The sequence below is a fragment of the Prionailurus viverrinus genome, chromosome B3, assembly GCF_022837055.1.
Source record: "Prionailurus viverrinus isolate Anna chromosome B3, UM_Priviv_1.0, whole genome shotgun sequence".
NCBI classification, from domain to species: Eukaryota; Metazoa; Chordata; class Mammalia; order Carnivora; family Felidae; genus Prionailurus; species Prionailurus viverrinus.
In genome coordinates this window covers 75,011,371-75,036,036 of record NC_062566.1, presented here as the reverse complement: position 1 = coordinate 75,036,036, position 24,666 = coordinate 75,011,371, and the positions used below count along the sequence as shown (strand labels likewise).

Here is a 24,666-nt window from a genome sequence, read left to right as displayed (position 1 = left end):
GAGTGGGGTAGAGTGGGGAGGAACACCAGATTTACAACAAATGTTGGAACAATTGAATCTCAGTTTAGTTTGTATGTGAAAAAACTTGAGTAATTAGGTCGACTTCCTGTTTTCATGTTCATATTTATTTACTACTACTGTATTCTGTATCTACTACAATATAGTAGTATAGAAGTGAAGAGCTTGAGGGTGCCCTATAGATTCCCTATAAGGTTTGTTGTGAGAATTAAATGGGATGTAATGTATGGAAAAGGCCTGTCATGTGATGATGGTGATGATGATGGTGATGGTGAAGGTGAGTGTGTACAATTACCTGGGTACTGTGTGTACCTTACATATCTTATTTCATCTAATGCTCAGAACAGCCCTACCATTGAAGATGAGGAACCAAAAACTCAGAAAGTTTAAATTATTTCTCAAGGTCACAAAGCTAGTAAGTGAGAGCCAAGACTTTTTATTCTTTCCATTTTAATGTGCATTAGTTTACCAGCACTTTAAAATTATACTTTCTTAAGGAGAGCATTTTGCTGGTGGTATAATATTGTCCATATTAAGTAGTTCAATATCCTGTTTCTAAAACACATATTTTTGTGAGAAAATATCAGGCTGTTGATAGGTATAGCTTTTAATGTTCCACTTTTGTGTTCTAAATTGTGGCTGATTTTATAGTACATATTTGATTCAGAATACTGGAGCCAAGAAATGAAATCTTGATGGATATAAGTTGGTGCTCATTAGAAATGTTAATTTATTCAGTGAAACATTTTTGTAATTCTTAAAATTATCTTTATAAATTCTGGTGTTCTTTAATATATATGATATTTAGTAACATTATGCTAATATTTCCCCTTTTCATTTTAAAGGAAAACATCGTAAAACAGGAAGAGACGTAGCTATTAAAATCATTGACAAATTAAGATTTCCAACCAAACAAGAAAGCCAGCTTCGTAATGAGGTTGCAATTCTACAGGTACTTCTTTGCTTTTCTTTTAGAGGCTCTAAAATATTCCTCCAACTTCTTCAAAACAAAGAAAAGTTATCCAAATATCTGTGGCGTAGATTTTTGGGAACACTTTAAAATAACTGGAAAGGCAGATCAAGCATCGAACTACTACCTGTGTAGTATCTTTCCTGAGTCTGGGCAACATTTGTTCTTTTTTATGTACCTAATTCTGGATTTTAATACATTATTAATGCTCATTAAATGGGTAATGTTTCAGCATTTGCTCATTGTGGACATGCTGAGACCATTTTGTTTCACATTGTAAATGACCTTGTCTTCATAAACATTCCACCTTTATGCTGTGATAATTATATGAATTGAGTATGTAAATGTCAGCATATCAAGTAAATGAGTAATGTATGCCTGAGATTCAGATCATCTTGGTATTGTTAATGTCCTCTTTGTCTCTCAAAGTAAGCCTTTCCCTTAATATTGAGCATGTTCCTTAACTCCTTTCATTAACAGTCATCCCTTTTACTTTTTTTTTTTTTAATGTTTGTTTATTTTTGAAAGAAAGAGACAGAGAGAGAGCATGCAAGCAGGGGAGGGGCAGAGAGAGAGGGAGTTACAGAATCAAAAGCAGGCTCCAGGCTCTGAGCTGTCAGCACAGAGTCCAACATGGGGCTCGAACTCATGAACTGCAAGATCATGACCTGAGCCGAAGTTGGACACTTAACCAACTGAGCCACCCAGGCACCCCAATCCCTTTTCAAGCCAGAATATGTTAGTCAGACATATTATGTGGTATATACAATTTTTTGTAACTGTTAAAACTTTTTCCACAGACTAAAAGGAAATTGAGCAACTGTTTGCTAAATGTGGTCAACCTAGCTATTCAGTCTAGACAATTAGGCCATTGATAAATGGCCATTTTTTTATATAACCACCATAATTCTCTACTTGTTGTGCAAGCTGGTCATAATTTCTAATTCATAGCTTTATTGAATAATTTTCATTTGAACATCACTAACAAAGCGAAACATATTGCATTTCTTCACTTGTTTCATTTAACTGCACTTTATTGAGTTTCATCAATAAAAAGTTGAAGAAAATGCAACTTCCGCCCTAAAGGAGTTCATGTGCATGGACAACCAAAAATAATGCTTGCTATACATAGAAAAATAACATAGACTTTTCTGGGACTAAGAATTTCTAAAGATGGTGTTTTTGTGCTTCTGAACAACTATGTAACACAGAGAACTACCACAGTGTTCTCTGTTTTCATGGGGAAGATGATAACCACGGCTCTGAAGATGCCAATTCATAGATTCATAGCTTGGCGTTTGCTAATCAGTTACCGAAAAAGATTTTTTTAGAAAATTCTTAACTTGGCAACATTGAGCTGTAAGTGACGTCTGAAAAGTTAGTCAATGACATCTTGCCAACCCTGGCCCCTGCCGTCCCCGTCTCCACTCCCACATGGTGTCCTGAAGGCAGATCCTTTGCAACAGGCCAACATCCAGACTGGCGTGTGTACAGAGACATTTATCCTTCCTTACCAGACATGAGGGAAGTTTCTTGGTTAACATGGCTCTGTCACTCTACATTTTATGGCAGTGGCAGAGAGTGACTAGATCAATGTTGAATGTCTGATTTTCTGTGTCTAGAACCTATAATTGGCTCTCCTGAGCATGTCTGTATGTTATCAGCTGCTGATTCTATAGTAAGGTAGAAAAATAAAATACACCTGAGCATAAACTGCCTCCCATTTCCTCTTCTAAAAGAGTGGATGCAATCAATAACTCAGTTGCAATAAACAGGCTTTGACAACATTTTCGTTATGGGTTTCTTAAAAAAAAAAAAAAAAGTTTGGTTAGGTTGAAAGTCAAATTCTGCCCCTTGAGTACATGAAGAGTTGGAACAGTTCTCATATTATGGCCTGAAATCTCAGAAATGCTCATTGCTTATCACTCCTCCCCACTGGCCCTAACCAGTCTTCACATTTTTCATCAAACTTGTATTGATTGAGTACACATATCACGAACTAAGTACTGTTCCGTGTCCAGTGGTTACAGTGGAGGCAGAGACACACAGATCCTTTTTGTCATGAGTCTTAGTTTGAATCACTCGGCTATGCCTTCCATCAGTCAGATGTTTGCAGCATATTTATGTGTTGAATTTTCAACCACATAGCATGTACTATGCGTCTTATTAAGGTTTGGCTTAATTATATGCACATACTGGATTCAGTAGTTTGTACTTTATCATAAAGTTGCCAATTGGTTCAAAATTTGTTCATCAAAAATAGGGAACTCCTCCTATCTCCCAACTGAAAAAAATGAAAAAAAAAAGTTTGAACCTTTTTACCAATTGTCAAATTTATCAGCTTCCCAGAAAGATTATAATTCAATATCCAGAGACAATGATGTTTAAGTTCATATCATTGATATATAAATGCCACTCTCACCTTATTTAAAAATACAGTCCACTCAAACCCCCTCACATCCATACCCCTGTACCACCCTTAACTCTGATATATGTTTTTTTTTTTCTTCCATAGCACTTAATTGCCTTCTGGTCTGTTACAGAATTTCATTTGTTGTATTTGTTGTGTGTTTCTTACCCCAGCCCCTTCACTAGAATGTGCACATCTGGAGGGCAGATATCATGGTTTCACTTACTGATGTATCCCAAACACAAGAATTTTTTCCTGGTGCACATTACGTGTTTAGCAAATATTTGTTGAATAAAATTGTACAGAAACACCATGCTGTCACATAAGATGGCATACATAATATCCCACTAGGTAGCAGGAATATGGTCCGCATTTGCTATTAATGTTTAATTGGTTAGTTAAGAAAGATTAACTATGGTTAATGTGGTTAGTTCTCTGAAAGCCCTCATTGCCTCATTTTATATTTTTATTAAAAGTTAGAATTCATCTTTTTGGACCTGAAAAAACAAAGCAGTAATGGGGATAGAGGGTGGGGGTTAGAATTCTGACTCACTAACTGATACGTTCAGACAAAGTGCCATGATCAAAGTCAACTGGATGGTGAGAAAGGTTTTCTTCTACTAACCTTATGGAACAGAATTCTATCCCTCTGGATATAAAAGTGATTCCTGGAAGCATTTGATATCCTCTGCCTTGTGGTTCCCTACTTACAAAAGCTGGAGTCTCCTCGTTTGTGGTTGTACCTGGAGTTCACAAGTTCTGCCCTGTCCCCTCCTCCTGATTCTCCAGAAGTGGCCATGTTGACTAAAGTGACTGATGGCAGAAATTCCTGCCCATGCAGCTCTCCTAGTCCTCTGGTCAAATGCTAATTTGTTTCTGTGGTTTGTAAAAAAGCTCCTTAGCTTATAGAAGACTTCAAAGTTGTGTAACTATGGAATATGTGAAAGAATTCTTTCTTTCTCCCTTTTCTCCTTTCTGTATAACCTAGGTGAAGGCTTTCCAAAATCTGATTCAGTTGTTAGAAAATTAAGCTCTTCAGATATCTTTAAATAGTTGAAAAATTGAGGCAAGTCTGAATCTTATGGCATAGTTATTATCCCTTACTTATATCATTTAGAAGAGCTCTGCTTTCATTAGATGTAAATACTTCATTATTATTACTGTGTTTCAGAACAATGTTAATTAACGTAGATGTTAAACATTTCATAAAATCCCCAAGGGATCCTACTTATATTATTATTTTAAAAGTTGTATCTTGATTTAAAAAAAAAACATGGAAAATTTGAAATTATTTTTTCCTATTCATGACAACAAAAAAGAACAAAAAAATTGTTGTTTAATGATTAGGAATATCACAGAAAACTGACCTTTACAAGGAGATGAAACTTTATCTTAAGAAAACTTAGAAACTTAAAAAACCTACAGTAAATGATATTGGTATGATATATATTTAGTGTACTTTATTAACACAGATTTGTTCAGTCAAAATTAAAACACAGGCACTTCTGTTTATGATACAAGGTGTGAAAGCATTTTGCAATTTAAAAATATAGAATACATAATACAGAAAAAATACAAAAGAATTTTACAGGCCATAAGTTAAATATATCCCTTGCACTAACCTCCAAAATTACCTCCATTATTCTGGTTTCTCTATTGGGAGGCACTCCTCTTCTCATTCATGTGTCTCTTAATTTCAGAACAAAACAACAGCAACAGCCAAGTGTGGTTGGGATTTGTCTGGGCTGCCTTGCACAGCTGCATCCAACTCTCCCTTTGGTATGGCAGCTCTGTTAGATTTGTGCTCTATTCTTTTCATTCTTGTTCATAGATTTCCTTGTCTTTGGTTTCCCTGCCTTTCTTAAAGAAAATGCAAGGCCCTTTGCCATCCCCTTGTTTTCTTCCTCTGCCTGCCTATCACCCTTTGGCTGTTTTTCAGTCTTTATCTCAGTCCTTGCAGGGCATTGATCATTTGTTCCTTTTTCAAATCTCTGTCCTCACTCCCCCCTGCACTTATCAGATCCTGTTTCTCTTTCCCTGCTAGTCCTTCCAACTTGTCTTCCTGAACTTCTCCTTTCTTTCATCTAAATGGCCCATACTAATATGGGACTCATTCCTGAAGTGAGGTCATCCACTTTAAGGGAGTCCTCTGTCATCCCTTCCCAGGTCATTCCTTAATTGATCTTTTGAGTTCTGATCTTCCACAGGCACTTGAGTCTCAGACCTTTGACCTTAGGACATCTCCACTTTGGGCTGGTCTCACCCCAAACCAACCAGCCTAAAACCAAACGCTTAAACCTTATTCATTCTTCCAGGTTCTAAGGCAAGAACCCTTTTCTTCAATTAATAAAAATATTAAGTCCATCAGCAATAACTGTGAAATACTTCCTTTATACAAAGCAAGTTACTCAGCTTCTGGCCCATGTAAAAATGAATGAAACCTACCAAGTTTCATTCTGACTTCTATTTGGGCAGTCAGGTACAAGTAACTGCAAATTGTGTTAGCTGTGGAAATATAGTGAAAGAAATCACGGATTATGACACCAGAATGTTGGAATCAGGGAGAGCTTCCAAGAGAAATATAGCATTGATGAAATCTTGAAAGATTCATAGGTTTTTATACCCAGAGAAATGCTAGAAAGGGCTATTAGGCTGAGGGGCTACCTTAGTAAAATAAATATTCTATGACAAATGAGTAGAAAAATTTAGATCATTTTGGAAGAGTGGCCTTCAAACATTTTTCATCATGTATCTCAAAAATAATTCTAAAAGAAAAACTTTGTAACTGTTTGTGTATTTTTAAGATGACAGCTAGAACTATTTTGTCATATTTTAAAGAGTTTTAATTTTGTACTATATTAAAGTATCAATATTTAAAAATAAACCTATTATAGAACTCCTTTAAATGTATGCATTAGAATCTAAATGTCATAGACATTTGATATTCTTTACCATCCATTTAAAAAATATGTGAATGTGCATTTCTTTAACAATAGTATAACTCACAACATTCCTTGTTTCCTTTGCCTATATTTCACTTTTCCCACAAAATTATATTCCATTGTAATGTGTTTTTATACCTGGAAGTCTTTTGTTGGTTTCTTTTCATAATTATTTACAATAAACATAAGTATATATTTAAAATTTCTTGATTACCACACTTTAGGTGTTTAAAACATACTTTTTGATTAAGTTATAATTATTAGTAAAAGCTTTATTCTGTAAAATTTTATCAGTACTTCTTAAATAAAAAATAAAGTGTTACTAAAAATATACTATTTATTGAGATTAATTTTTTAATTCAGTTCATAAGTTGGTGGGTGTTTATTACTTAGTGTTTGAGTTAGAATTCAGCAATAGTTTTCTTTTTTTTTTAACTGTAGGAGCCACTTTGTAAGAGAAAACAAACAAAAATGGTGATTTATCTTCAGAAATTCATTTCAGTCCCCTCTCCATTAATAAATCCATTAAATCTTCTTGAATTTTGGTGAAAGTGTGAATTAGAAATTAAGTTACAGAAGTATTGATTTCCATGTTAGTGTCAGCCACTTAAGACCAATACTCTACTTTTCTCCCTGAGGATTTTTCTTCCTATTTGGAGTTAGTGAGAAGTATCCATTGTAAGGGAGAAAAATTTTTATGAAAAGAAACCGCAATAGAGAATTTAAAAGCTATATGGCTATTCTCAGGTCTGTATTAGAAGATAATTTGTGGACTGGTATGATTCATTCATTCATTCCTCATATATAACTGAGGGCCCACCATGTTCCAGGCAGCAGGGATACAGATATAAACAAAACAGATTTTCTTAAAATTATGCTCTGTTCCCATATCTCTTAAAAATCTTTCTGTTCCACAAGAGTATAACTACTTAGGAGACTGCTGTTATGAGTCAGAGTGTGCAGTAAGACCAGGAAATGGATTTCGTGTGAGTTCATAGAGAACCTTACATATTGTGCCAGGTTGATTGGATTTTATTCTGCTTGAAATGTTTTTGTTTTTGTTTTTTTAAGTTATGCTCAAAATAACATTTGGGGATGGCATATTATAGAGAAAAAAGTTTGATGACAAGAAAACCTTGTTAGAGGCTATTTGCTCCTTTCAACTGCTAGTGACGAAGTGCCCCTGTTCCTCGTCTTTCTTTCTACACATTTGCCCTAACTTCATCCTTAACATTTCCGTTGGCACTAGTCTAGACCAAGCTTTTAAATTCATCCCTTGATTACTGCAACAGGTGATATTCTGATAGCTTGGTTCCCCATCCCCCAATCCCACTCCATCATCATCTGCTGGCCCTGCCTTTTCTCTGGTTCATCTGAAGACCCCAACTGGATGAGTCTTTAGTGGTTTCCATCCTATCCCTCCCTAGCTTAGTAGTTTTCTTATTTCATCAAATCTATTTTTCCTGTTTTTTTTACATCGTAGGTGATCATGCTGTACCTTATCACTCCTATTCAACTGAACCTTTCATTCCTCTTTGAATTATTGTTGTCATCATTACTCTTAACCTCTGGCCATTGCTCAGCTTTTAATTCCAAGGCTGGATGCCCATCCTGGTTTACTTGGTTTATCCATGTTTGATTGACCTTCCAGATCTCCCAGTCTTGTGCTGTTTTCCATATTTCCTGTTTATCTATGGTTTCTAGTCTTCATATATAGTAGTAACATTTATTGAATACTTCTTATGTAATAATTAGATCATAAACGAATTTGAAGGTCTCAGCAACACCTTGTTTTCAGCTTCCACAATGCCTAGCATGGTAGTAAAGACTTTATAAGTAACCGATTAACTTTTGACAAAATGATCTTAAATCACATACTGTATTTTCTTAAACTCTTTCTCAGGGCCTTTGTCATAATACTTTTTGTATGAATCGATAAATTTTAAGTTCTAGTTTGAAAATTGTGGTATTTGTTAAGGAGGACGAGTTTGTAGAATAGCTGCTAATTGTTCCTGATGTTACAGGCTGTCTCAAAAACTGAATCCTGGGGGAAAAATTGGGCTTTGGGTGCAAAGAAAGGCAGAGAACATATCAGAGTGATGCTTTTAAATACAGTGGAACCTCAAGATCAAGAGAGGATTTGATAACATCGAACAACACTGTGGTGGTATATGGGTTTAGAAATAGACTGAGCTATAGGGGAAGTCCCACCAGTTAGGAAGCTAAAGAATCGTCAAGGCAATTTGTCATGGTGGATGTCATAACAGGTAGAGGGGACACTGAGATGAGAAGACTTGCCACAGGCAACATTCAGAAATCTAGACAATATGCTGAGATGGGCTGTGAGATCATATTGAGGAGAATGAAGTAACATGGACCTTGAAAGCACACCAGTTAGAACATCAGGACCCCAGTTCTAAATGGATTTGAGTCCACAGAGAGTATTCAAGTAATGGATACTATCGTGTTTAAAGAGCATGAGGTCTAGAATCAGATGCCTGGGTTCAAAGCTCAGACTTTTTATTTAAGAGTTCTTAGGAACTTGGATAAATTAATTAAGCTCTTTGAGCCTCAGTTTCCTTACCTAGGAAACCTTGTAGAGATGTTGTGAGACTCAGATGTGATAATTTTGTGAAACTCTTAGCAGTGCCTGGCATATAAGTAAGTAAAGGTGTCATACTTACTAGGTGTTACTAGTATTGCCACAACTAGGCTATAGAGTCTAGCTTCTAGAAACCAGTTCCTGTAACTTGTTGAATTCCCTACACATAGAACCTAGAAACATTATTTCATCCTAACAAAGAACATGGTTGACTCAGAGCCTAGACTGGGGCTGAACACACTTTAACATATGCCTGGCCCCTGATGGGTGCTCAGCGAATATTTATTGAACAAATTGTCTAGCCATACTGAAGAAACCAGGGGCATACAGAATTGCAGAGCATGCCAGTAGATAATAAAGCATTCTTTACCATTTTGTCTAAAAACGTCAATGTGTAAGTAAACGGCTTTGTTCCCTTAGTCTAGAAGGATGATCAGGAGGTGGAGAAAAGATTATCATGCTAGAAAACCAGAAAATAATATTGCCAAGTGTGGGTGGGAAAAATGAAAATTTTTGCAAACTGGTAGTTTTTAAAAAAATCATGAAGGAGTCATTTTTTTTCTTTCTCTAGAGAAAAATATGCAACATTTGAGTATCTTTTCTTTTAGTGTGTAGGAAGAGGTTAGTTTATACTTCTGTTGTTTCATTGAATATGTTTGTTATATTTCTTAAACTATTTCTTTCTGTTTTATTGCATGAAGAATTTTCATGAAATTGTTTCTTTAGATAAGACATGTTTTGCAGCTCTGAGATGATCTTGTTATCTTCTGCATGTTCCGAAAAATGAAGCCCATTGATTATGTATATACATATCTAACATGGAGGAAAAAAAGAAACAAAGATCTATTATAAGAAAAAGAAAATGAACTTAAAGATTTTTCCAAATAGGTATCCTGTTGAATAAGAAGTTAGTCAGAATGAAAACTTAGTGTCAAAAAGTCAGGTTCCAAGTTAAAACTCTTCCTTCTTCTCTCTCTCTCTCTCTCTCTCTCTCTCTCTCTCTCTTTTTGGCAGGGCGGGGGGGGGGGGTAAATCTTTTTTTAGCATTGATTTCCTTAATTATGAATTCGAATTCATCTGACTTGCTGTGCTTACTTTGCAGGAATGTTTTGGGAACTAAATTAAATAATATATAAAATGTTTTTTAAATCAGTGTTTCCCAGTGTATTTTTGGAAGAATACTAGTCGGTCCTTCATGGAAGGGGATGGGGTAAAGATTCCCTCATTAAGACAGTTTAAAAAATATGTGTCTGATATCTTATATTCAGATCATCCATATCTTAGAAGTGAATACAGTCTTTCATTTATTAAAGATTCTGAAAAGCCCCATGATTAAGAATTTGTTTAATTTTGAGAATATATCAATGAAACACATTTTGCTACAGAAACCTTACACAAATGTGAAATGTCACCATTTGACCTGTTTGCCAATAGTGTCTGTGTTCTGTTGCTGTTCAGTAGACCCTGTATACTCACTCCACTCCCTATTATCTGGTATATAAGGCATCAGAAGGGTTATGTGTCTGCACAGATCATTTAACGCTATAAGAGAATGTTATGCTTTCTGGAGTGCTGGCATCTAAATATAGAAGCTGGGCTACAGTGTTATGATTTGTTAAAAATTACACTTTAAAATCTAACACCAAGACTAGATTGGATTTATGCATTCATGTTTCTAGCCGGATTAACAGGAAATAAAAAAAAAAGTGTTGCAGATGTGTCTCCATTGCCATGCATTTGATAGCAAGTTGAAAAAAAATGCAGATATTTGAGCCATTTTCAGCTATCATATACAATAAACACATCTTGATTTACAAATTCCAATTTTTCTATTTTAACAACCATACTTTTAATTCCTGCCTTTCCTCTAAACACAAACTGAGTAATAGCATGGAAGAAAGGGTGGGGGGTCATACTTTATGGGTGGAATGTTACAAACACTGTTGTTTTCTTTTAAGGCATTGGTCATTTGTTAACTTTCTGTCTTTGAAGTCTTTGTGTTGGCTCTTTTTACCTAGTCAACTTGAAATTGTGGTCTTAATTGGGGCTTAAGGGTTAAGTACGGGAGTACATATAAGATCCTTTCTGTGTGAGAGTCTTTCCTGAGTTCTCCTGATAAAAATCACCCCCCACCTCCAAAGATCAGTATCAAATTCAGCCATATATAAATATTAATTCCAACAAAACCTCAGTGTATCAATCCAAATTACAGGCTCAGGAACCTGGATTGGGATTTTAAAAATTTCCATGTACCTTGAATTTGAAGGGTTCCTGGTGATGAGTGGAAAATATCACATAGCGTTATACTACTTATATCTGGTGGGAAGTCAAGAAAGGCTAGAAATGGCATGAAAGATGATGAGAGGTTTTTTTTTTTTTTTAAGTATTGTTTTCTGTATACTTCTCCTTCCTCTCTGCGTTTAGCTGCTTCTCTTCTTATATGGAAAGGAGAAGACACATTGTATTTATCATGTGTCTGCAGCAACCCTGGAGTCTAAAGCTAGATTGGAGCATTTCCAGAATTGATGGAGAAGAATGACTGACAGAAGTATAGACAGGTTTATGGACATACATAAATACAAAATCATGCATCAGAACTCGGTTGATTTTCTTGCTATGCAAATATTGAATTAGTCCTTTTTCTTTTCTTTTTATTTATTGGGCGAATGCTACTTAATAGAATCCACAAGACTTAAAGCTCATTTAAGATGAGAAAAATGTTGTAGTAAATTGTGCATTACAAGCTGGCCACCTGTAAGTTTCTCTCTTGAGAGCCAGGCAAGATACAGGTGTATCTTTTGTTTTTGGCAGTTAATGAAGATACTTCAGCTTACCATTTCTCCCACAAAATTTTGGATTGTATTAATCTAGCATCAGTCTGTGCTAATTACTGCTACAACAAAAGTAAGTTGCATTCTAGTTCTGATGGGTGGTATGAACAATTCTTACCAAAAATTATGTGAATGTTTCTGAGTTCCGAAGGTCCAGTGGGTTAAATTTGATTGTGGCCCCATTGATCTAAGTGTTAGCCAGTGGTATCTATTTACAAGAAGATGGATTATTACATCTGGTCTTGTTGTTAAAGTCATATTGCATGCATTTATTCCTCTGACAGTGTATGTTAGCTTTATTTTGTTCTAGACTGTCATCAATGTACCTTTCTAAAATTTTACAGATTAAATTTGCCAGAAATGCTTAAAGATAACTACTAAAATATGAGCCCATTTAAACTGTAGATTTTTGGCCAGCTGAACATGAAATGGGCATACATTTACACACAACCAAGTGATCTCCATCTAGAAGGCCTTTCACCTAGTATAACAAAGTCTTCTCATGGTTGACCTCAGAGTGGATGCATCTCTGCCATCACTGGGGTCTAAAAATATGGCAAGAAGAAAGATGGGGGAGGACAAATTAGAAGGTTCAGGTTAACCTATAGCCCCTGTTACATGAAAGGCAAAAGGAAATTTTCTTTTCTGCCACTAACTGTAAACTTTTAGGTATCAAACTAGACAGAGAAATGTGGCCCAGATCTTGTGAAAATGGCAGAAAATGTGCCCAATGACAATATCAGCTAACCTTTACTATGTACCAGGCATGATTCTAAGTATTTTATATACATTAAATAACCAAGCCCTAGTTACATTACAGAATTAGACACATTATTGTGCCATTTCACATACAAAGGAATGAAAGTCAGTGGAATGTGCAGGCCTGGAATACAATCTGTAGCAGTCTGTTTCCAGGGACCGTGCCTCTGAAATTAGGCTCGCGGCCTTGAGGCTTTCCTTGTGTTTGTGCCTGCTCTGAGCGAAAGGAAAAACAAAGAAAGAGAAGGGTGTCCCGAGGCCTATTCTACACTAGAAGTTAGAAGTACAGTGACCTTTATTATCTGAATGGCCCATTTTCATTGCTTTATTTCTCACTCTTGGGACAATAATGAAATCCTAGGAAATTAGGTTTTCACAATTCATGTAAAGGAGGGTTGGCATGGAGGGAAAGAGATAATGTAGGAGTATCCTGACGGTGGCCTTCAGCTGCTGCTGCTTTAACTTGTTTCTTGCTGGTGACTCTTGCCTTTGAGAATGAGCTGATACTATGAAAACTTCCTTATTGAGAGCTAGATATAAAGTAAATACAAATCACCTAAATAGCATTAAAATTTTGTTTCTTCCTTTCAAATATGTTGAAATATTTACCAGAGCAGTGGCCAAAACTTATATATTTTGAAGGACTGGTGCTTAGAAACCACCAGGATGTCTGTCATTCCCTCGAGACTTTAGGATATCATTTTCCAACTCTTACCATTGGTGACATCTCTGATATTCACAACTGTATTATTGGTGTTTATCATAAAAATCATTATTTATAATGATAGTCGCCATCGTCAGAAACCTGACATTGCTCATTAGCAGATTCAAGTGAACTCACAATGAAAAATTCATGTACTGTATTTTTATGTGAAGAGAGAATATCAACATATAGTCTATTTGATGCAAAATGTGCTAGCTAAATATGTCAGGCATGTATCATCATCTCTTCAATAAAATCACTTAAATCTTAAAGAATGTTACCCATGTACTGAAAAGTAAGGAGATACAGGAACTGTTCATCTTTCAATCAAATTTACAAATTTGTGCTGGACATTTAATATATACCAGGCACTAAGCTTACATGGACTAGGTGTAAAATTGATAAAATGCAGGCGTTATGGAGTTTATAGTCTTACAGGTAAGACACATAGGTCCATCAATAACTAGGTATGATATGTTAACTGTTATGAAAGAGAATTTAACAAGGATTGAAGGAAGAGGGTTGCAGAGACATCAAAGTCAGACGGTGGGAGTCAATGAAAGCTGCCTAATAGTTGAATATTCATATCAGACAAAATGGTCTGATTCAGGCTGAGAGAAAGTGTGTATGAAAGTGTAAAAGGGAGAGAGAGAGGGGTACTTGTTCTGAAAATAATTACTGTGACTAGAGAGAAGGGTAGATATATAGGGAAGAAGAAAAGAAGCTGGGGAAATGCTTGGATAGGAGGAAGAGAAGTAGCTGATGGTAAAGGGTCCCATGGGCTGCGCTAAAGGGTACATCTCCTAAAGCTGGTGGTGATTCCCTTATGAGCTAGAAGCAAGATGGAATGTTCAGAATCACAGTGGCAGCCCTTTGAGGAGTGCACTAGGGGCTTCTGAGTGGCTCAGTCAGTTAAGTGTTGCACTCCTGATCTTAGCTCCAGGAGTGGGCTGGCGGAGAACAAGACCTAAGACCAGGAGATCAGTTGGGAGGCTGTGGCCCATCCCTACAAGAGAGATAAGGCTCAAACCAAGGCATTAATGGTGATGATGAAGGTGAGGCATCAATGTAAGAGGAATTAAGGAGATGAGCTCTAAAACTGGTCATTGGAAGTGAGGGGGAAGAGAATGTTAAGGATGACTCTCAGGCTTCTGACCCAGATGGTTGGCCATTTACCAAGAGAGGAAACACCACCAGAAGACTAAGTTTGGGTGGAAAGACACTGATTCTCTTGTTGAACATCTTTCATTTAAGTCGACATACCTAAAAGACAGTTGGATAGGTTCTGGAATTTATGAGAGATAGCTTAGCTTCTCTTACCAATTTTGGTATTATCTTTACCGAGTCTTCTTATAATCACCTGGTTTCTACATTGACTTTTTTAGCCTCTCTCAGGGAATTACATGCTATTTCCCTTTTATAAGGTATCAGGTGATTGTGATTTCTAGAGGCATTAAATGAAGCATAAATTGTAAGAGAATGTGATTGGAAAATGGATAAGATGTCCTCTTTTCTCAACACTGGCAAGTGGGCAGTAATGAGGATCAACAAAGTCATTGCCACAGTGCTTTACCTCTGAGAAAGTTACCTTATGTCTCCATGAACAGTGCTGTGTAATGAAATATTCTTCCTTCCGCTCTGCATGCCATTTAGAATTTAGACCTTGGACTTATCACTGTTAAGTTTATTTCTTTCTGTCTCATTTTGAACTAAAACATTTAGGTATTTGATAGAAAACTAGTCAGAAGTCCCCATATTCAGGCTGTATTCCTCTTAAACAACCTGTTAAAAAGATGTGTTGATTCTAATTCTCCTCTTTCCCACCTCTCATATGTTTGAGTATAATAATCCTAAAGGTAGAATAAACAAGGGGAAAACATGACATCTTTAACTAATCACAGCTAAATATATGAAATGAATATTTTAATTGGAAGTAAAGAATATAAGTACCAATGAAATATTGTTGAACTTGAATCTGAAAAGTGTAACCTAAAATAGAATGTATACACACACTAAAAATGTTAGTTAAATTTTTATTTCCTTTCTTTTAGATAAAATATCATAATTTTTATGAAAGCTTCTGCTTTTAGTGACTAGTTTCCATTGATTACATAAGAATTCTCTAGGCAACTTGAATCAGGAAGATTTTTGTCTTGATCTCCAAATGGTATTTCCTCCAGACTTCAAAATAATTTATATTCACCCCATGGATATGTCATCAATCTGTTAAGTGTGAATGGACACTATTCTTTCCTGTACTTGACCAAATGTTTCATTTCCTGAAAATTAAATTACTTAAATGCAACAAACAGATGGTCAGAGAGTCCAGTAGTAGCTTACTCTGCCATGAAATTTATTATCTGAATTCTTGAGGTAGGCCTGAGAAGTTAGCAAAATTCTTTCTGAATACTAGTATGCCATGGTTAGTGTTAAAATCATCAAGCCACTTCTAAGTTAATTTGGTTACTTTGTACATTAGTAGGAAAAGTTGAAAAGTTATTTCATATTTTATACAGAAAAGTAAAATTGTGAGCAAGTCATATGGACCACTTGGGTTGAAACTTAGAGTTACTCTTCAGTAATTAAAAAGACAATATGAATTATAAATGGTAATAGAAAATAATGGCTTGAATTTGTTTTATTTCCACTCTCCAAATATTATTATCTTTCTAGGCTAAAGAAATAATTATCAGTATAGTATAGAGAATTTGGATAAATAAGGCATGACTCTTTCTATTCTCTTTTCTTCTGTTACTGTCAAATAGAAAAACAACTTTGGTCATTTGGTTCAATGCAAAAATTACAGCTCACGAGTAAGCATCTATGATGGCCTTGTCTCAGCTACATATGAAAAACTTTAAAAATATCAACTTATTGTATATTGTCTTTGCAGAAAAAAGAAAAAGTCATTTTGCTCTTGGAAAGATTTTTCAGCTACCACTGAGGGTATTCTTTAACAAATCTATAAAGCATAAGGGTTTTTATAAAAGAGCAAGGGCCAAGTACAACAAACCTATTAGTCTAAACTTTTCTAAAACATTGCTTTTTCCCAGTTGTGTATACACGACTTACAATTCAGCGCTTTTATTGAACTTTTTAAAATCTGTATACCTAACTCTATTCAAAGTCCTTTAGTAAAAATAGCAAAATTTTCTCTTATCCTTTCCATAAAGATGCTATTAGAGGACATTTTAGAGTCTTTCAGAGTTTACAGTGAACATGGCATAAGATAGTTGACAGTGAACAGTCTTCATTAATCCATTCCTTACTTTTGGCCTAGAACATTCTGGGAGTACACCAAATAGATAGACACATTTAAGTCCTCACCTACGTATGGGGGCTTGTTAAGTCATGTAATAGAAGAGGGAAAAGGAAAAAAGAATGGCTGAATGAAGGACTTTAGTATTTCTAAGAACTCCCTCTCTTAGAGACATAGAAGTAGAAGCACATGAAGAGCAACACTGCATATATATTTGGCTACTTTAGGCAGGAGAGTTTCCTGGCCATTTTCTGATTCCCTCTTCTCCCTCACCCTCCACAGTCCAAACCAGGGTAAACAGAAGCAGCAGGCTGAGCCACTACAACACCACTTCTGTTCTCCCCTGCCCTTCCTGAGCCCCCTTTAATCTTTATCTTCTTCACACAACAGTTTCTCCTGTGTCTACACATGGGAGACCCCCTGCCTTGCTGCTACCTGTTTCTGTCAGTCTCCTGCTTTCCTATTCATTGTTCTTCCTCCCCACCCAGTCAGTAGGCCTTGATCATTGAAGAAAGCCAAATGCTCCAGAACACTGCGTAAATGTTTGAAGTTAGATTAAATAGAAATCAGTTCAGGGGTGCCTAGGTGGCTCAGTCGGCTAAGCGTCCAACTTTTGGTATTGGTTCAGGTCATGATGTCATGGTTGGTGGGACTGAACCCTGCACGTGGGGCTCTGTGCTGACAGCTCAGAGTTTGCATGGGATTCTCTCTCTTCCTCTCTCTCTCAAATAAATATTGTGTTTTGGTTTTTTGTTTTGTTTTTTTTTTTTTTTTAAGAAAAAAGAGTTTAGAAAATACTCAAAGAAGGTACACTTAGCACATCTTATGGTGGACTTGTTCCAGGAGGGTCATAATTCAGGCAGGACTCACGTCATTCTTAAAGCCTTTCCTGTCATCACTGATTTAAAGCAGGACAGCTGAGATGCCTGGAGACCCAGGTGCTGGTCTTTCCTTTCAGTGTGGCTCCTCTCTCAGGAAGGGGGATGGCAAGACAATGTGACAGGCTACGTGCAGGTTCGGGAATGAGCAGTGCCATTGCTGGTTTTCCATACTGCATATCAAACACATTCATGCATTTTTTATCTGGAGTCTCCCACCTAAGGATCTGGCACTCCCATAATGCTGAAAGCCCAGCAACCATCTGGTCTTATTTGTAGGCAGTAGGGACAAATAAAGTAATAGTAGTGACAGTGTGAGCTCAGTTAATCCCACACTGTCCATGTGCTTCAGCTCTGACCAGGAGAGAATGTTTCTGGAGGCTTGGTCTATCCTGAAGTAGCCAGATATGACCAGCTAACCATGTGACAGTTTTAAGAACAATGACCCCAGAACTCTGGAGGTGAAAGGCTTTGGGGTAGATGTGTAGACATCTGCTCGGACCACATCCAGAAACTTACTATTCCGTGATCGCATTGATGGTATGTGATTGGGCACCAAGGCATCGGAACCAAAAAGACCCATCAGAGATCTGAGGCAGAGATCAAAATGGCCAAAGTAGGAGAAAGGCATCCTGAGAGACAGGATATCATCATGGGAGCTTCTGCCAGCCGTGGCCTGGCTCCGTATGCAGTTAATGCCAGGCATCCCTTAACCATCGGGTGGAAGGTTGCACTCTACGGTGCACTCTCTCCTGCGGCCCATTCTGCTGCTCACCTCCCCATATCCATCTGTGAAGTCTGAATACTGAGCCACCTCAGGTTTCCAGTCATTTGTGAAATTTTCATTTTATATATACACTTTTATAGCTAAAAATTTCTTTTCTAAAATAAAGCTTTTTTTTTTTTTTTTTCTGTTCACAGCTATTAGCACATTTAAGTTAGTCCCTGATTCTTCTTTAGGTAGTTTGTGTTCATGATGATTTCTTCTTCTTTTTTTTTTTTAAAGTTCATTTTTTTAAGTTTATTTATTTATTGAGAAAGAGAGAGAGAGAGAGAAAGAGCAGGGGAGGGGCAGAGACAGAGACAGAGAGAGAAAATCCCAAGCAGGCTCTATACTCTCAGTGCAGGACCCAACACAGGGCATGGGGTTCGAACTCATGAAATGTGAGATTGTGACCTGAGCCGAAATCAAGAGTCAGACTCCTAGCCAACTGAGCCACCCAGGCTCCCTGATGATTTTTTTTTCTGTTTATCATTGAAATATAAGTGGAGGGTGCCTGGGTAGCTCAGTTGGTTAAGCCTCTGAATTTGTTACAGGTCATGAGCTCATGGTTCGTGAGTTTGAGCCCCATGTCAGGCTCTGTGCTGACAGCTCAGAGCCTGGAGCCTGCTTTGGATTCTGTGTCTCCCTCTCTCTCTGCCCCTCCCCTGCTTGCACCCTGTCTCTCCCTCTCTCCCTCTCTCCCTCTGTCTCTCTCTCTCTCTCTCAAAAATAAATAAGTATTAAAAAATATAAAAGAAATATAAGTGGAATATATAGTAGTTCTTTTAATGTTAGCATTTGTTGTTGTGCACAGGAAAAAAACAAAATAAAGATTAGATGATCAAAGGCTTGGTTGATGATACCACAGCAACATTCAGACTCAAGCATCATCACAAGGGTTCATCTAATGTTAAGAGTAATTTTACCTGACCTTTGTGACAATTAACATGTCAAGTGCCGGAGCAGCTCATTCGGTTAAGTATCCCACTCTTAATTTCAGATCAGGTCAAGATCTCACAGTTTTGTGAGTTCGAGCCCAGAGTCCGGTTGTCAGTGTAGAACCTACTTGGGATTCTCCCTCTCTCTCTGCTTCTCCCCTACTCACACTCTCTCTGTCTCTCTCAAAATAAATAAATTAATTTAAAAAAAATCATGTCAGGCCAAATGCAGCCTGTCATTAGTCATTGCTTTATTGTGGAAATATTTGTTCAGTGCTTGAGAACAATGCAGGACCACCACAGAAGCCTCATGGTGCACTGAACAAAAATGCGCTCAAAAGTTTTGTTTTTTGTTTTTTTTTTTGCTGTTTTCCTGGCAACCTAAACTCTGTGTAAGAGCTTTGGTAGCAAACTACTGCAGCCTCCAGTAGCAGAGCAATTCCAAAAGGTTTTGACTACTATGCTTCATCAGTGCCGTCAGATGCACCACAAGTATAGATTTCATCTTGTCTACGCTCACTTTCTCCCGAGTGTGTAGAGACGGCCCGGTATGCTTATTTAGTATGGTGTGCTTAATATTGGAGATGATCCTAAGAAATTACAGATTTCTCAATATGGTATTCTAATTAAAACCTAATTAGCAATTCACAGTGTTGGAACTTAGGTTTTCCAGCATAGAAAAAATAATTTCACTATGCATAGAAAGTAATGATATATTTTTTGGAGACATTAGAATTTCAAAAATATAAGGCAGCACATGTGGAATTTAGAAATGTTAAGAATCTGAAGTGTGGGGTTTCTCCATAGCTTTAAGCTTGAACAGTTTTATATAATCAGTGAGCTTGCCAAACAGTATCAAAAAACTCATTTTCTTCAAGTGCTTTATTTATCTTTAATAGAACCTTCATCACCCTGGTGTTGTAAATTTGGAGTGTATGTTTGAGACGCCTGAAAGAGTGTTTGTTGTTATGGAAAAACTCCATGGAGACATGCTGGAGATGATCTTGTCAAGTGAAAAGGGCAGGTTGCCAGAACACATAACGAAGTTTTTAATTACTCAGGTAAGAAATCAATTAGAGTCAGAAAAAAAAAAAAGATAATGTTCAATATCAAATGTTATCACTGCTTAACTGCAGCTTCCTAGCCTTGTTTAGTCTCTATGTGCAAAGTCTGAATTACACTCAAAAAGGTTGCAGGGGCTTATAGTATTATTTCGTTTGTATCTGTGGTCTCCAGAGTCCAGTATCCCAAGTGAATAATGTGTATGCAGGCCCACATATTAAAAGTCCTCGTGAAATTTTAAATTGCACAGTGACTGAGTCCTGGTTCTTTGAAAACATTCAAGAACGGGTATCCCTGGAAGATATTATTGACAACTGTTATCTGAACCTGTGTTGAATGCTGTATCAATACCATCATATGCTACTTTTTCCACTGACGTTTCCTTAGAAACCTGCTGTTAATATAGCTCATTTCAGTGCCGTGCGTGTAAAGAAGCTTAAGTGTTCATTGTGAGTTTTCTCATGGCCCTTCCAGTTTATGTCCTAGTCGAAAACATTTTGAAATGAACTAATAGACCAAAATAAAATCATTGTGGTGACTTTCTTCTTTACAGATACTTGTGGCTTTGCGGCATCTTCACTTTAAAAATATCGTTCACTGTGACCTCAAACCAGAAAACGTGTTGCTAGCCTCGGCCGATCCTTTCCCCCAGGCGAGTATAAAAGCCTCTCCCAGCAAAGCCAGCAGCTCTGGCTCCCCGGTGGGATTCTGCCACCTTTCATCCTCAAAACCTTTATTTGTTTCAAGTTTTACCTGTTCGTGTTCATCCACTTGTTTCCTGGTTATATTTTCGGGACTTCAGTTTTGTCCCTCTGGCTTCTTAGTTCAGCCTGCCTTAGCCAACACAGGAGCCTTCTCAGTGGGCTCTGTTACCTTCTGTTGTACCCCGATCCTGGCATGCTGGCAGTCCTGTGTGGAAAGCACAGGCCCGAGAGGGAGAACACTGGAGTCCCGGGGACATTTAAGTTTAGTGTTGTTCTCAGGGACCAGGGCAAAAGACTCTGCTTTCCCTCAGCTCTGAGGATGGAAAGCAACTGCATATCTTCCCATGGAATCATGACTGAACTGACCTAAGTCTCTGAACTGACCTGACTAAGCCGCTAAGGCGGCTGTCCGCCTTGCTTCCTTGACATCTTCACGTCCTGTCTAGGTTCCCACACAGAGTTAGTTTGGAGGAGTATTGTAGGTAACATGGCAAGCCTCTGTGCTTATCCCTCAACCTTTCTTTCTTTCTTTCTTTCTTTCTTTCTTTCTTTCTTTCTTTCTTTCCTTCTTTCTTTCTTTCTTTCTTTCTTTCTTTCTTTCTTTCTTTCTTTCCTTCTTTTTAATTAATGTATTTATTTTCAAGTTACTTAACATACAGCATAGTCTTGGCTTCAGGAGTAGAACCCAGTGATTCATCTCTCACATATAACACACAGTGCTCATCTCGAAAAGTGCTTTCCTTCATGCCCAGCACCCATTTAAGCCACCCCCCAACCCCCCCTCCAGTAATCCTCAGTTTGTTCTCTGTATTTCAGAGTCTCTTTTGGTTTGCCTGTCTCTCTTTTTACCTTATCTTTCCTTCCCTTCCCCATGTTCCTCTGTTGAGTTTCTCCGATTCCACATATGAGTGAAATCATGTGATACCTGCCTTTCTCTGACTAGTTTCACTTAGAATAATACCCTCCAGTTCCATTCACATTGTGCAAATGGCCAAGATTTCATTATTTTTCATCTTCAAGTAGTATTCCATTGTATATATATACCACATCTTCTTCATCCTTTCGTCAGTTGATGGATATTTGGGCTCTTTCCGTAATTTGGCTATTGTTGATAGTGCTGCTATAAACATTGGGGTGCATGTGCCCTTTCAAATCAGCATTTTTGTATTCCTTGGATAAACCTTTATTTATAATAAGCCCTTGAGTTTAGTCCATCCCTTCCATATTTACATGACATTTTCCTGCCTTGTAAAACAATATTACCCACTCCTGAGTATACATATTTTCACATTTATCACTTTGTTTTGGGTGGGGGGAGGAAGGGAGAATGTTTAGATGATATTTATGAATGAAATATGCTTTTGTACCAGAACTTCCAGCACTGTGTTCAAGTATATAAAATGGAAAATAGCTGTTACTTCCATCATGAGAAATCCATACAATATATGTAAAGAATTACAGTTGTCTTTGGCAGACCTGGGCTAAGACACATGATGATGTGTGTCTGTGACCTTACCATTCCTGCAAACCATTATTATCAACAGGTGAAACTTTGCGACTTTGGTTTTGCCCGGATCATTGGAGAAAAGTCTTTCCGGAGGTCAGTGGTGGGTACCCCAGCTTACCTGGCTCCTGAGGTTCTAAGGAACAAGGGCTATAATCGCTCTCTAGACATGTGGTCTGTTGGAGTCATCATCTATGTAAGCCTAAGTGGCACATTCCCATTTAATGAAGATGAAGACATACATGACCAAATCCAGAACGCAGCTTTCATGTATCCACCAAATCCCTGGAAGGAAATCTCTCACGAAGGTAATATCTTCCATTCAGAAATGATAATGGTTTAATCCTTAAGTGTTATATTGTTAAATCAGTTGAGAATTATTAAATTGATAAATGTTCATTGCAAATTGTCCACTGGAGTAGGGGCGCAATTTGATTAAGGTGGATTGGGAAAGACCAAAAACGTCTTCTGATGAAATGTACGTATGTTGTGGAGAGATTGAGCAATAAATATTAAGAGGCAAATGAAACAAAAAGAAACTGTTAATATTTTGATGTATTTCCTTAGAACTTATAAATACTTATACCTTGGTGTAATAGAAACAGCTAATCTCTACCAAGAATAATCTTCATCTACCATATACCTGCATTTGTATTAAGCACTTTTAATCCATTATGGGCACAAGAACTCTATGATAGTGATAATTGAATTATCATACTATGTATTAGTCTGCAAGTTCTTTGTGCGCTGATTTCCTTTGTGTGACATTAAAGTATGTATGGTATTTTATCTAGCCATTTCACTGGTATTATATTTTTAGGTTGTTTCTATTTGATCCTTAAATATAATTTCTATATGTATCTCTGATGATTTCAAGATAGATTACCTTGACAGTGAGTGTTGCGTTATTTAAATTCTTAACAAACCTTTCCTTCTCCTTAAAGAAAAAGAGAGTTTTAAAAGAAGCGGCAGGGGCAGTCAGGGCAGAGAAAATAGCACGCTTCAGAGTAGAATTCCCCCAATGAACGTACTTTGGAGTTCATTCAATCTCACAAAAACCCCGTAAGTATTACTTACCCTGTATTTCAAGGAAGAACACTGAGGCAAAAGAACTGACAGACACCACAGGCCAAAATCACCAAGCTAGTAGGTGACAGCGAGAATGTATACCCAGATATGTATATGCCCAGGGCATATACCCAGATATGCTGGGTATAGACCCACATAGACTGGGGATATACCCAGTCTGATCACATATTCTTCGATCACCAGTCCTTTGGTTTTCAGGCCACGTCTAGTTCTAAGTTTGTTCAAATTTCTCACCACTTTAAAAGGCAAGTACAGTCAGAGATAAACATCTGTTTGATATCTGTTACTGCATGCAGTGATGTGGGAATCAGAAAAGAACGTATCTAAACTGCCCGAGGTAATTAACTCCTGTTAGTATTAAGTGACAAGAGTTATCCATTATCAGGGCTTTGAGTTACTATTAGCAATAACCCTGAACATCTTCTAATTAGTTGTAAATCATAGCTGGATGGATATATCTTAAAGGAATCTGTGACCTACAAATGAACTATCATGTAGCCAAAGTACTAATGAAATATTTCGGATAATTCAACAAAGGCAAAAAGCAAAGTATAATCAAGTTTCTTTTCCTGGGGGCAGAAAGGTGGAATTATCAATAACCTTGTGCCCAGTTAGGAAACACTACCTTTAAATATGGCTAACCATTATGTTTGATACCTGCAATCCATAAATCCAATAGAAGGACTTGCTATTGTTACCATGGTGCAAATCTGGAATACCTCTGAAGCTAGTCACGTTTTCCTGTTATGCAGGAATAGAGCATTGGGTAAACTGCCTCCACATTTAATTTTTTTTTTTCTGGAAGTAGTGTAGTACTTTTTCTTGAAGTAGTAGAATAAATGATGCTTGGTCTCTGATACGACGGAAATGTCCTGGCCTAGCTGTTAGATATAACCTATTTAGGGCAGAAACAAATAGCTATAGATTGTGAATGTTTAATTGTCACTGATAATAGAGGCCAGAGACCTAGATATTAATGGCACAAGAAACTCTTTTGGGAAATCACAAATATATATGTGGATAGATAGATAGATAGATAGATAGATAGATATAGATATATATAGACACACACACACACACACACACACACACACACACACACACACACACACTAGGTAACATGAAAGAAAAGGACAAAAGTAAAATACTCTTTAAAGAACTTGAAGCTAAATGGAGAGATGCCAAGTTCAAAGGAGAAAGAATCACTGTGGACTTGACTAGTCAGAATTGCATT

The 24,666-nt window shown here is 37.1% G+C and overlaps 1 protein-coding gene across 3 annotated transcripts in view; it reads left to right on the top strand.

Moving 5' to 3' along the window:
• PRKD1 (protein kinase D1) overlaps positions 1-24,666 on the top strand; it is a 332,982-nt gene that overhangs the window by 289,612 nt on the left and 18,704 nt on the right. For all 3 annotated transcript variants that reach the window (XM_047863002.1, XM_047863000.1, XM_047863001.1), the window contains 4 exons: positions 864-970; positions 19,973-20,134; positions 20,689-20,787; positions 22,384-22,651. In XM_047863002.1, the coding sequence (XP_047718958.1) occupies positions 864-970; positions 19,973-20,134; positions 20,689-20,787; positions 22,384-22,651 (636 nt within the window). The remainder of the gene's footprint in view (positions 1-863; positions 971-19,972; positions 20,135-20,688; positions 20,788-22,383; positions 22,652-24,666) is intronic.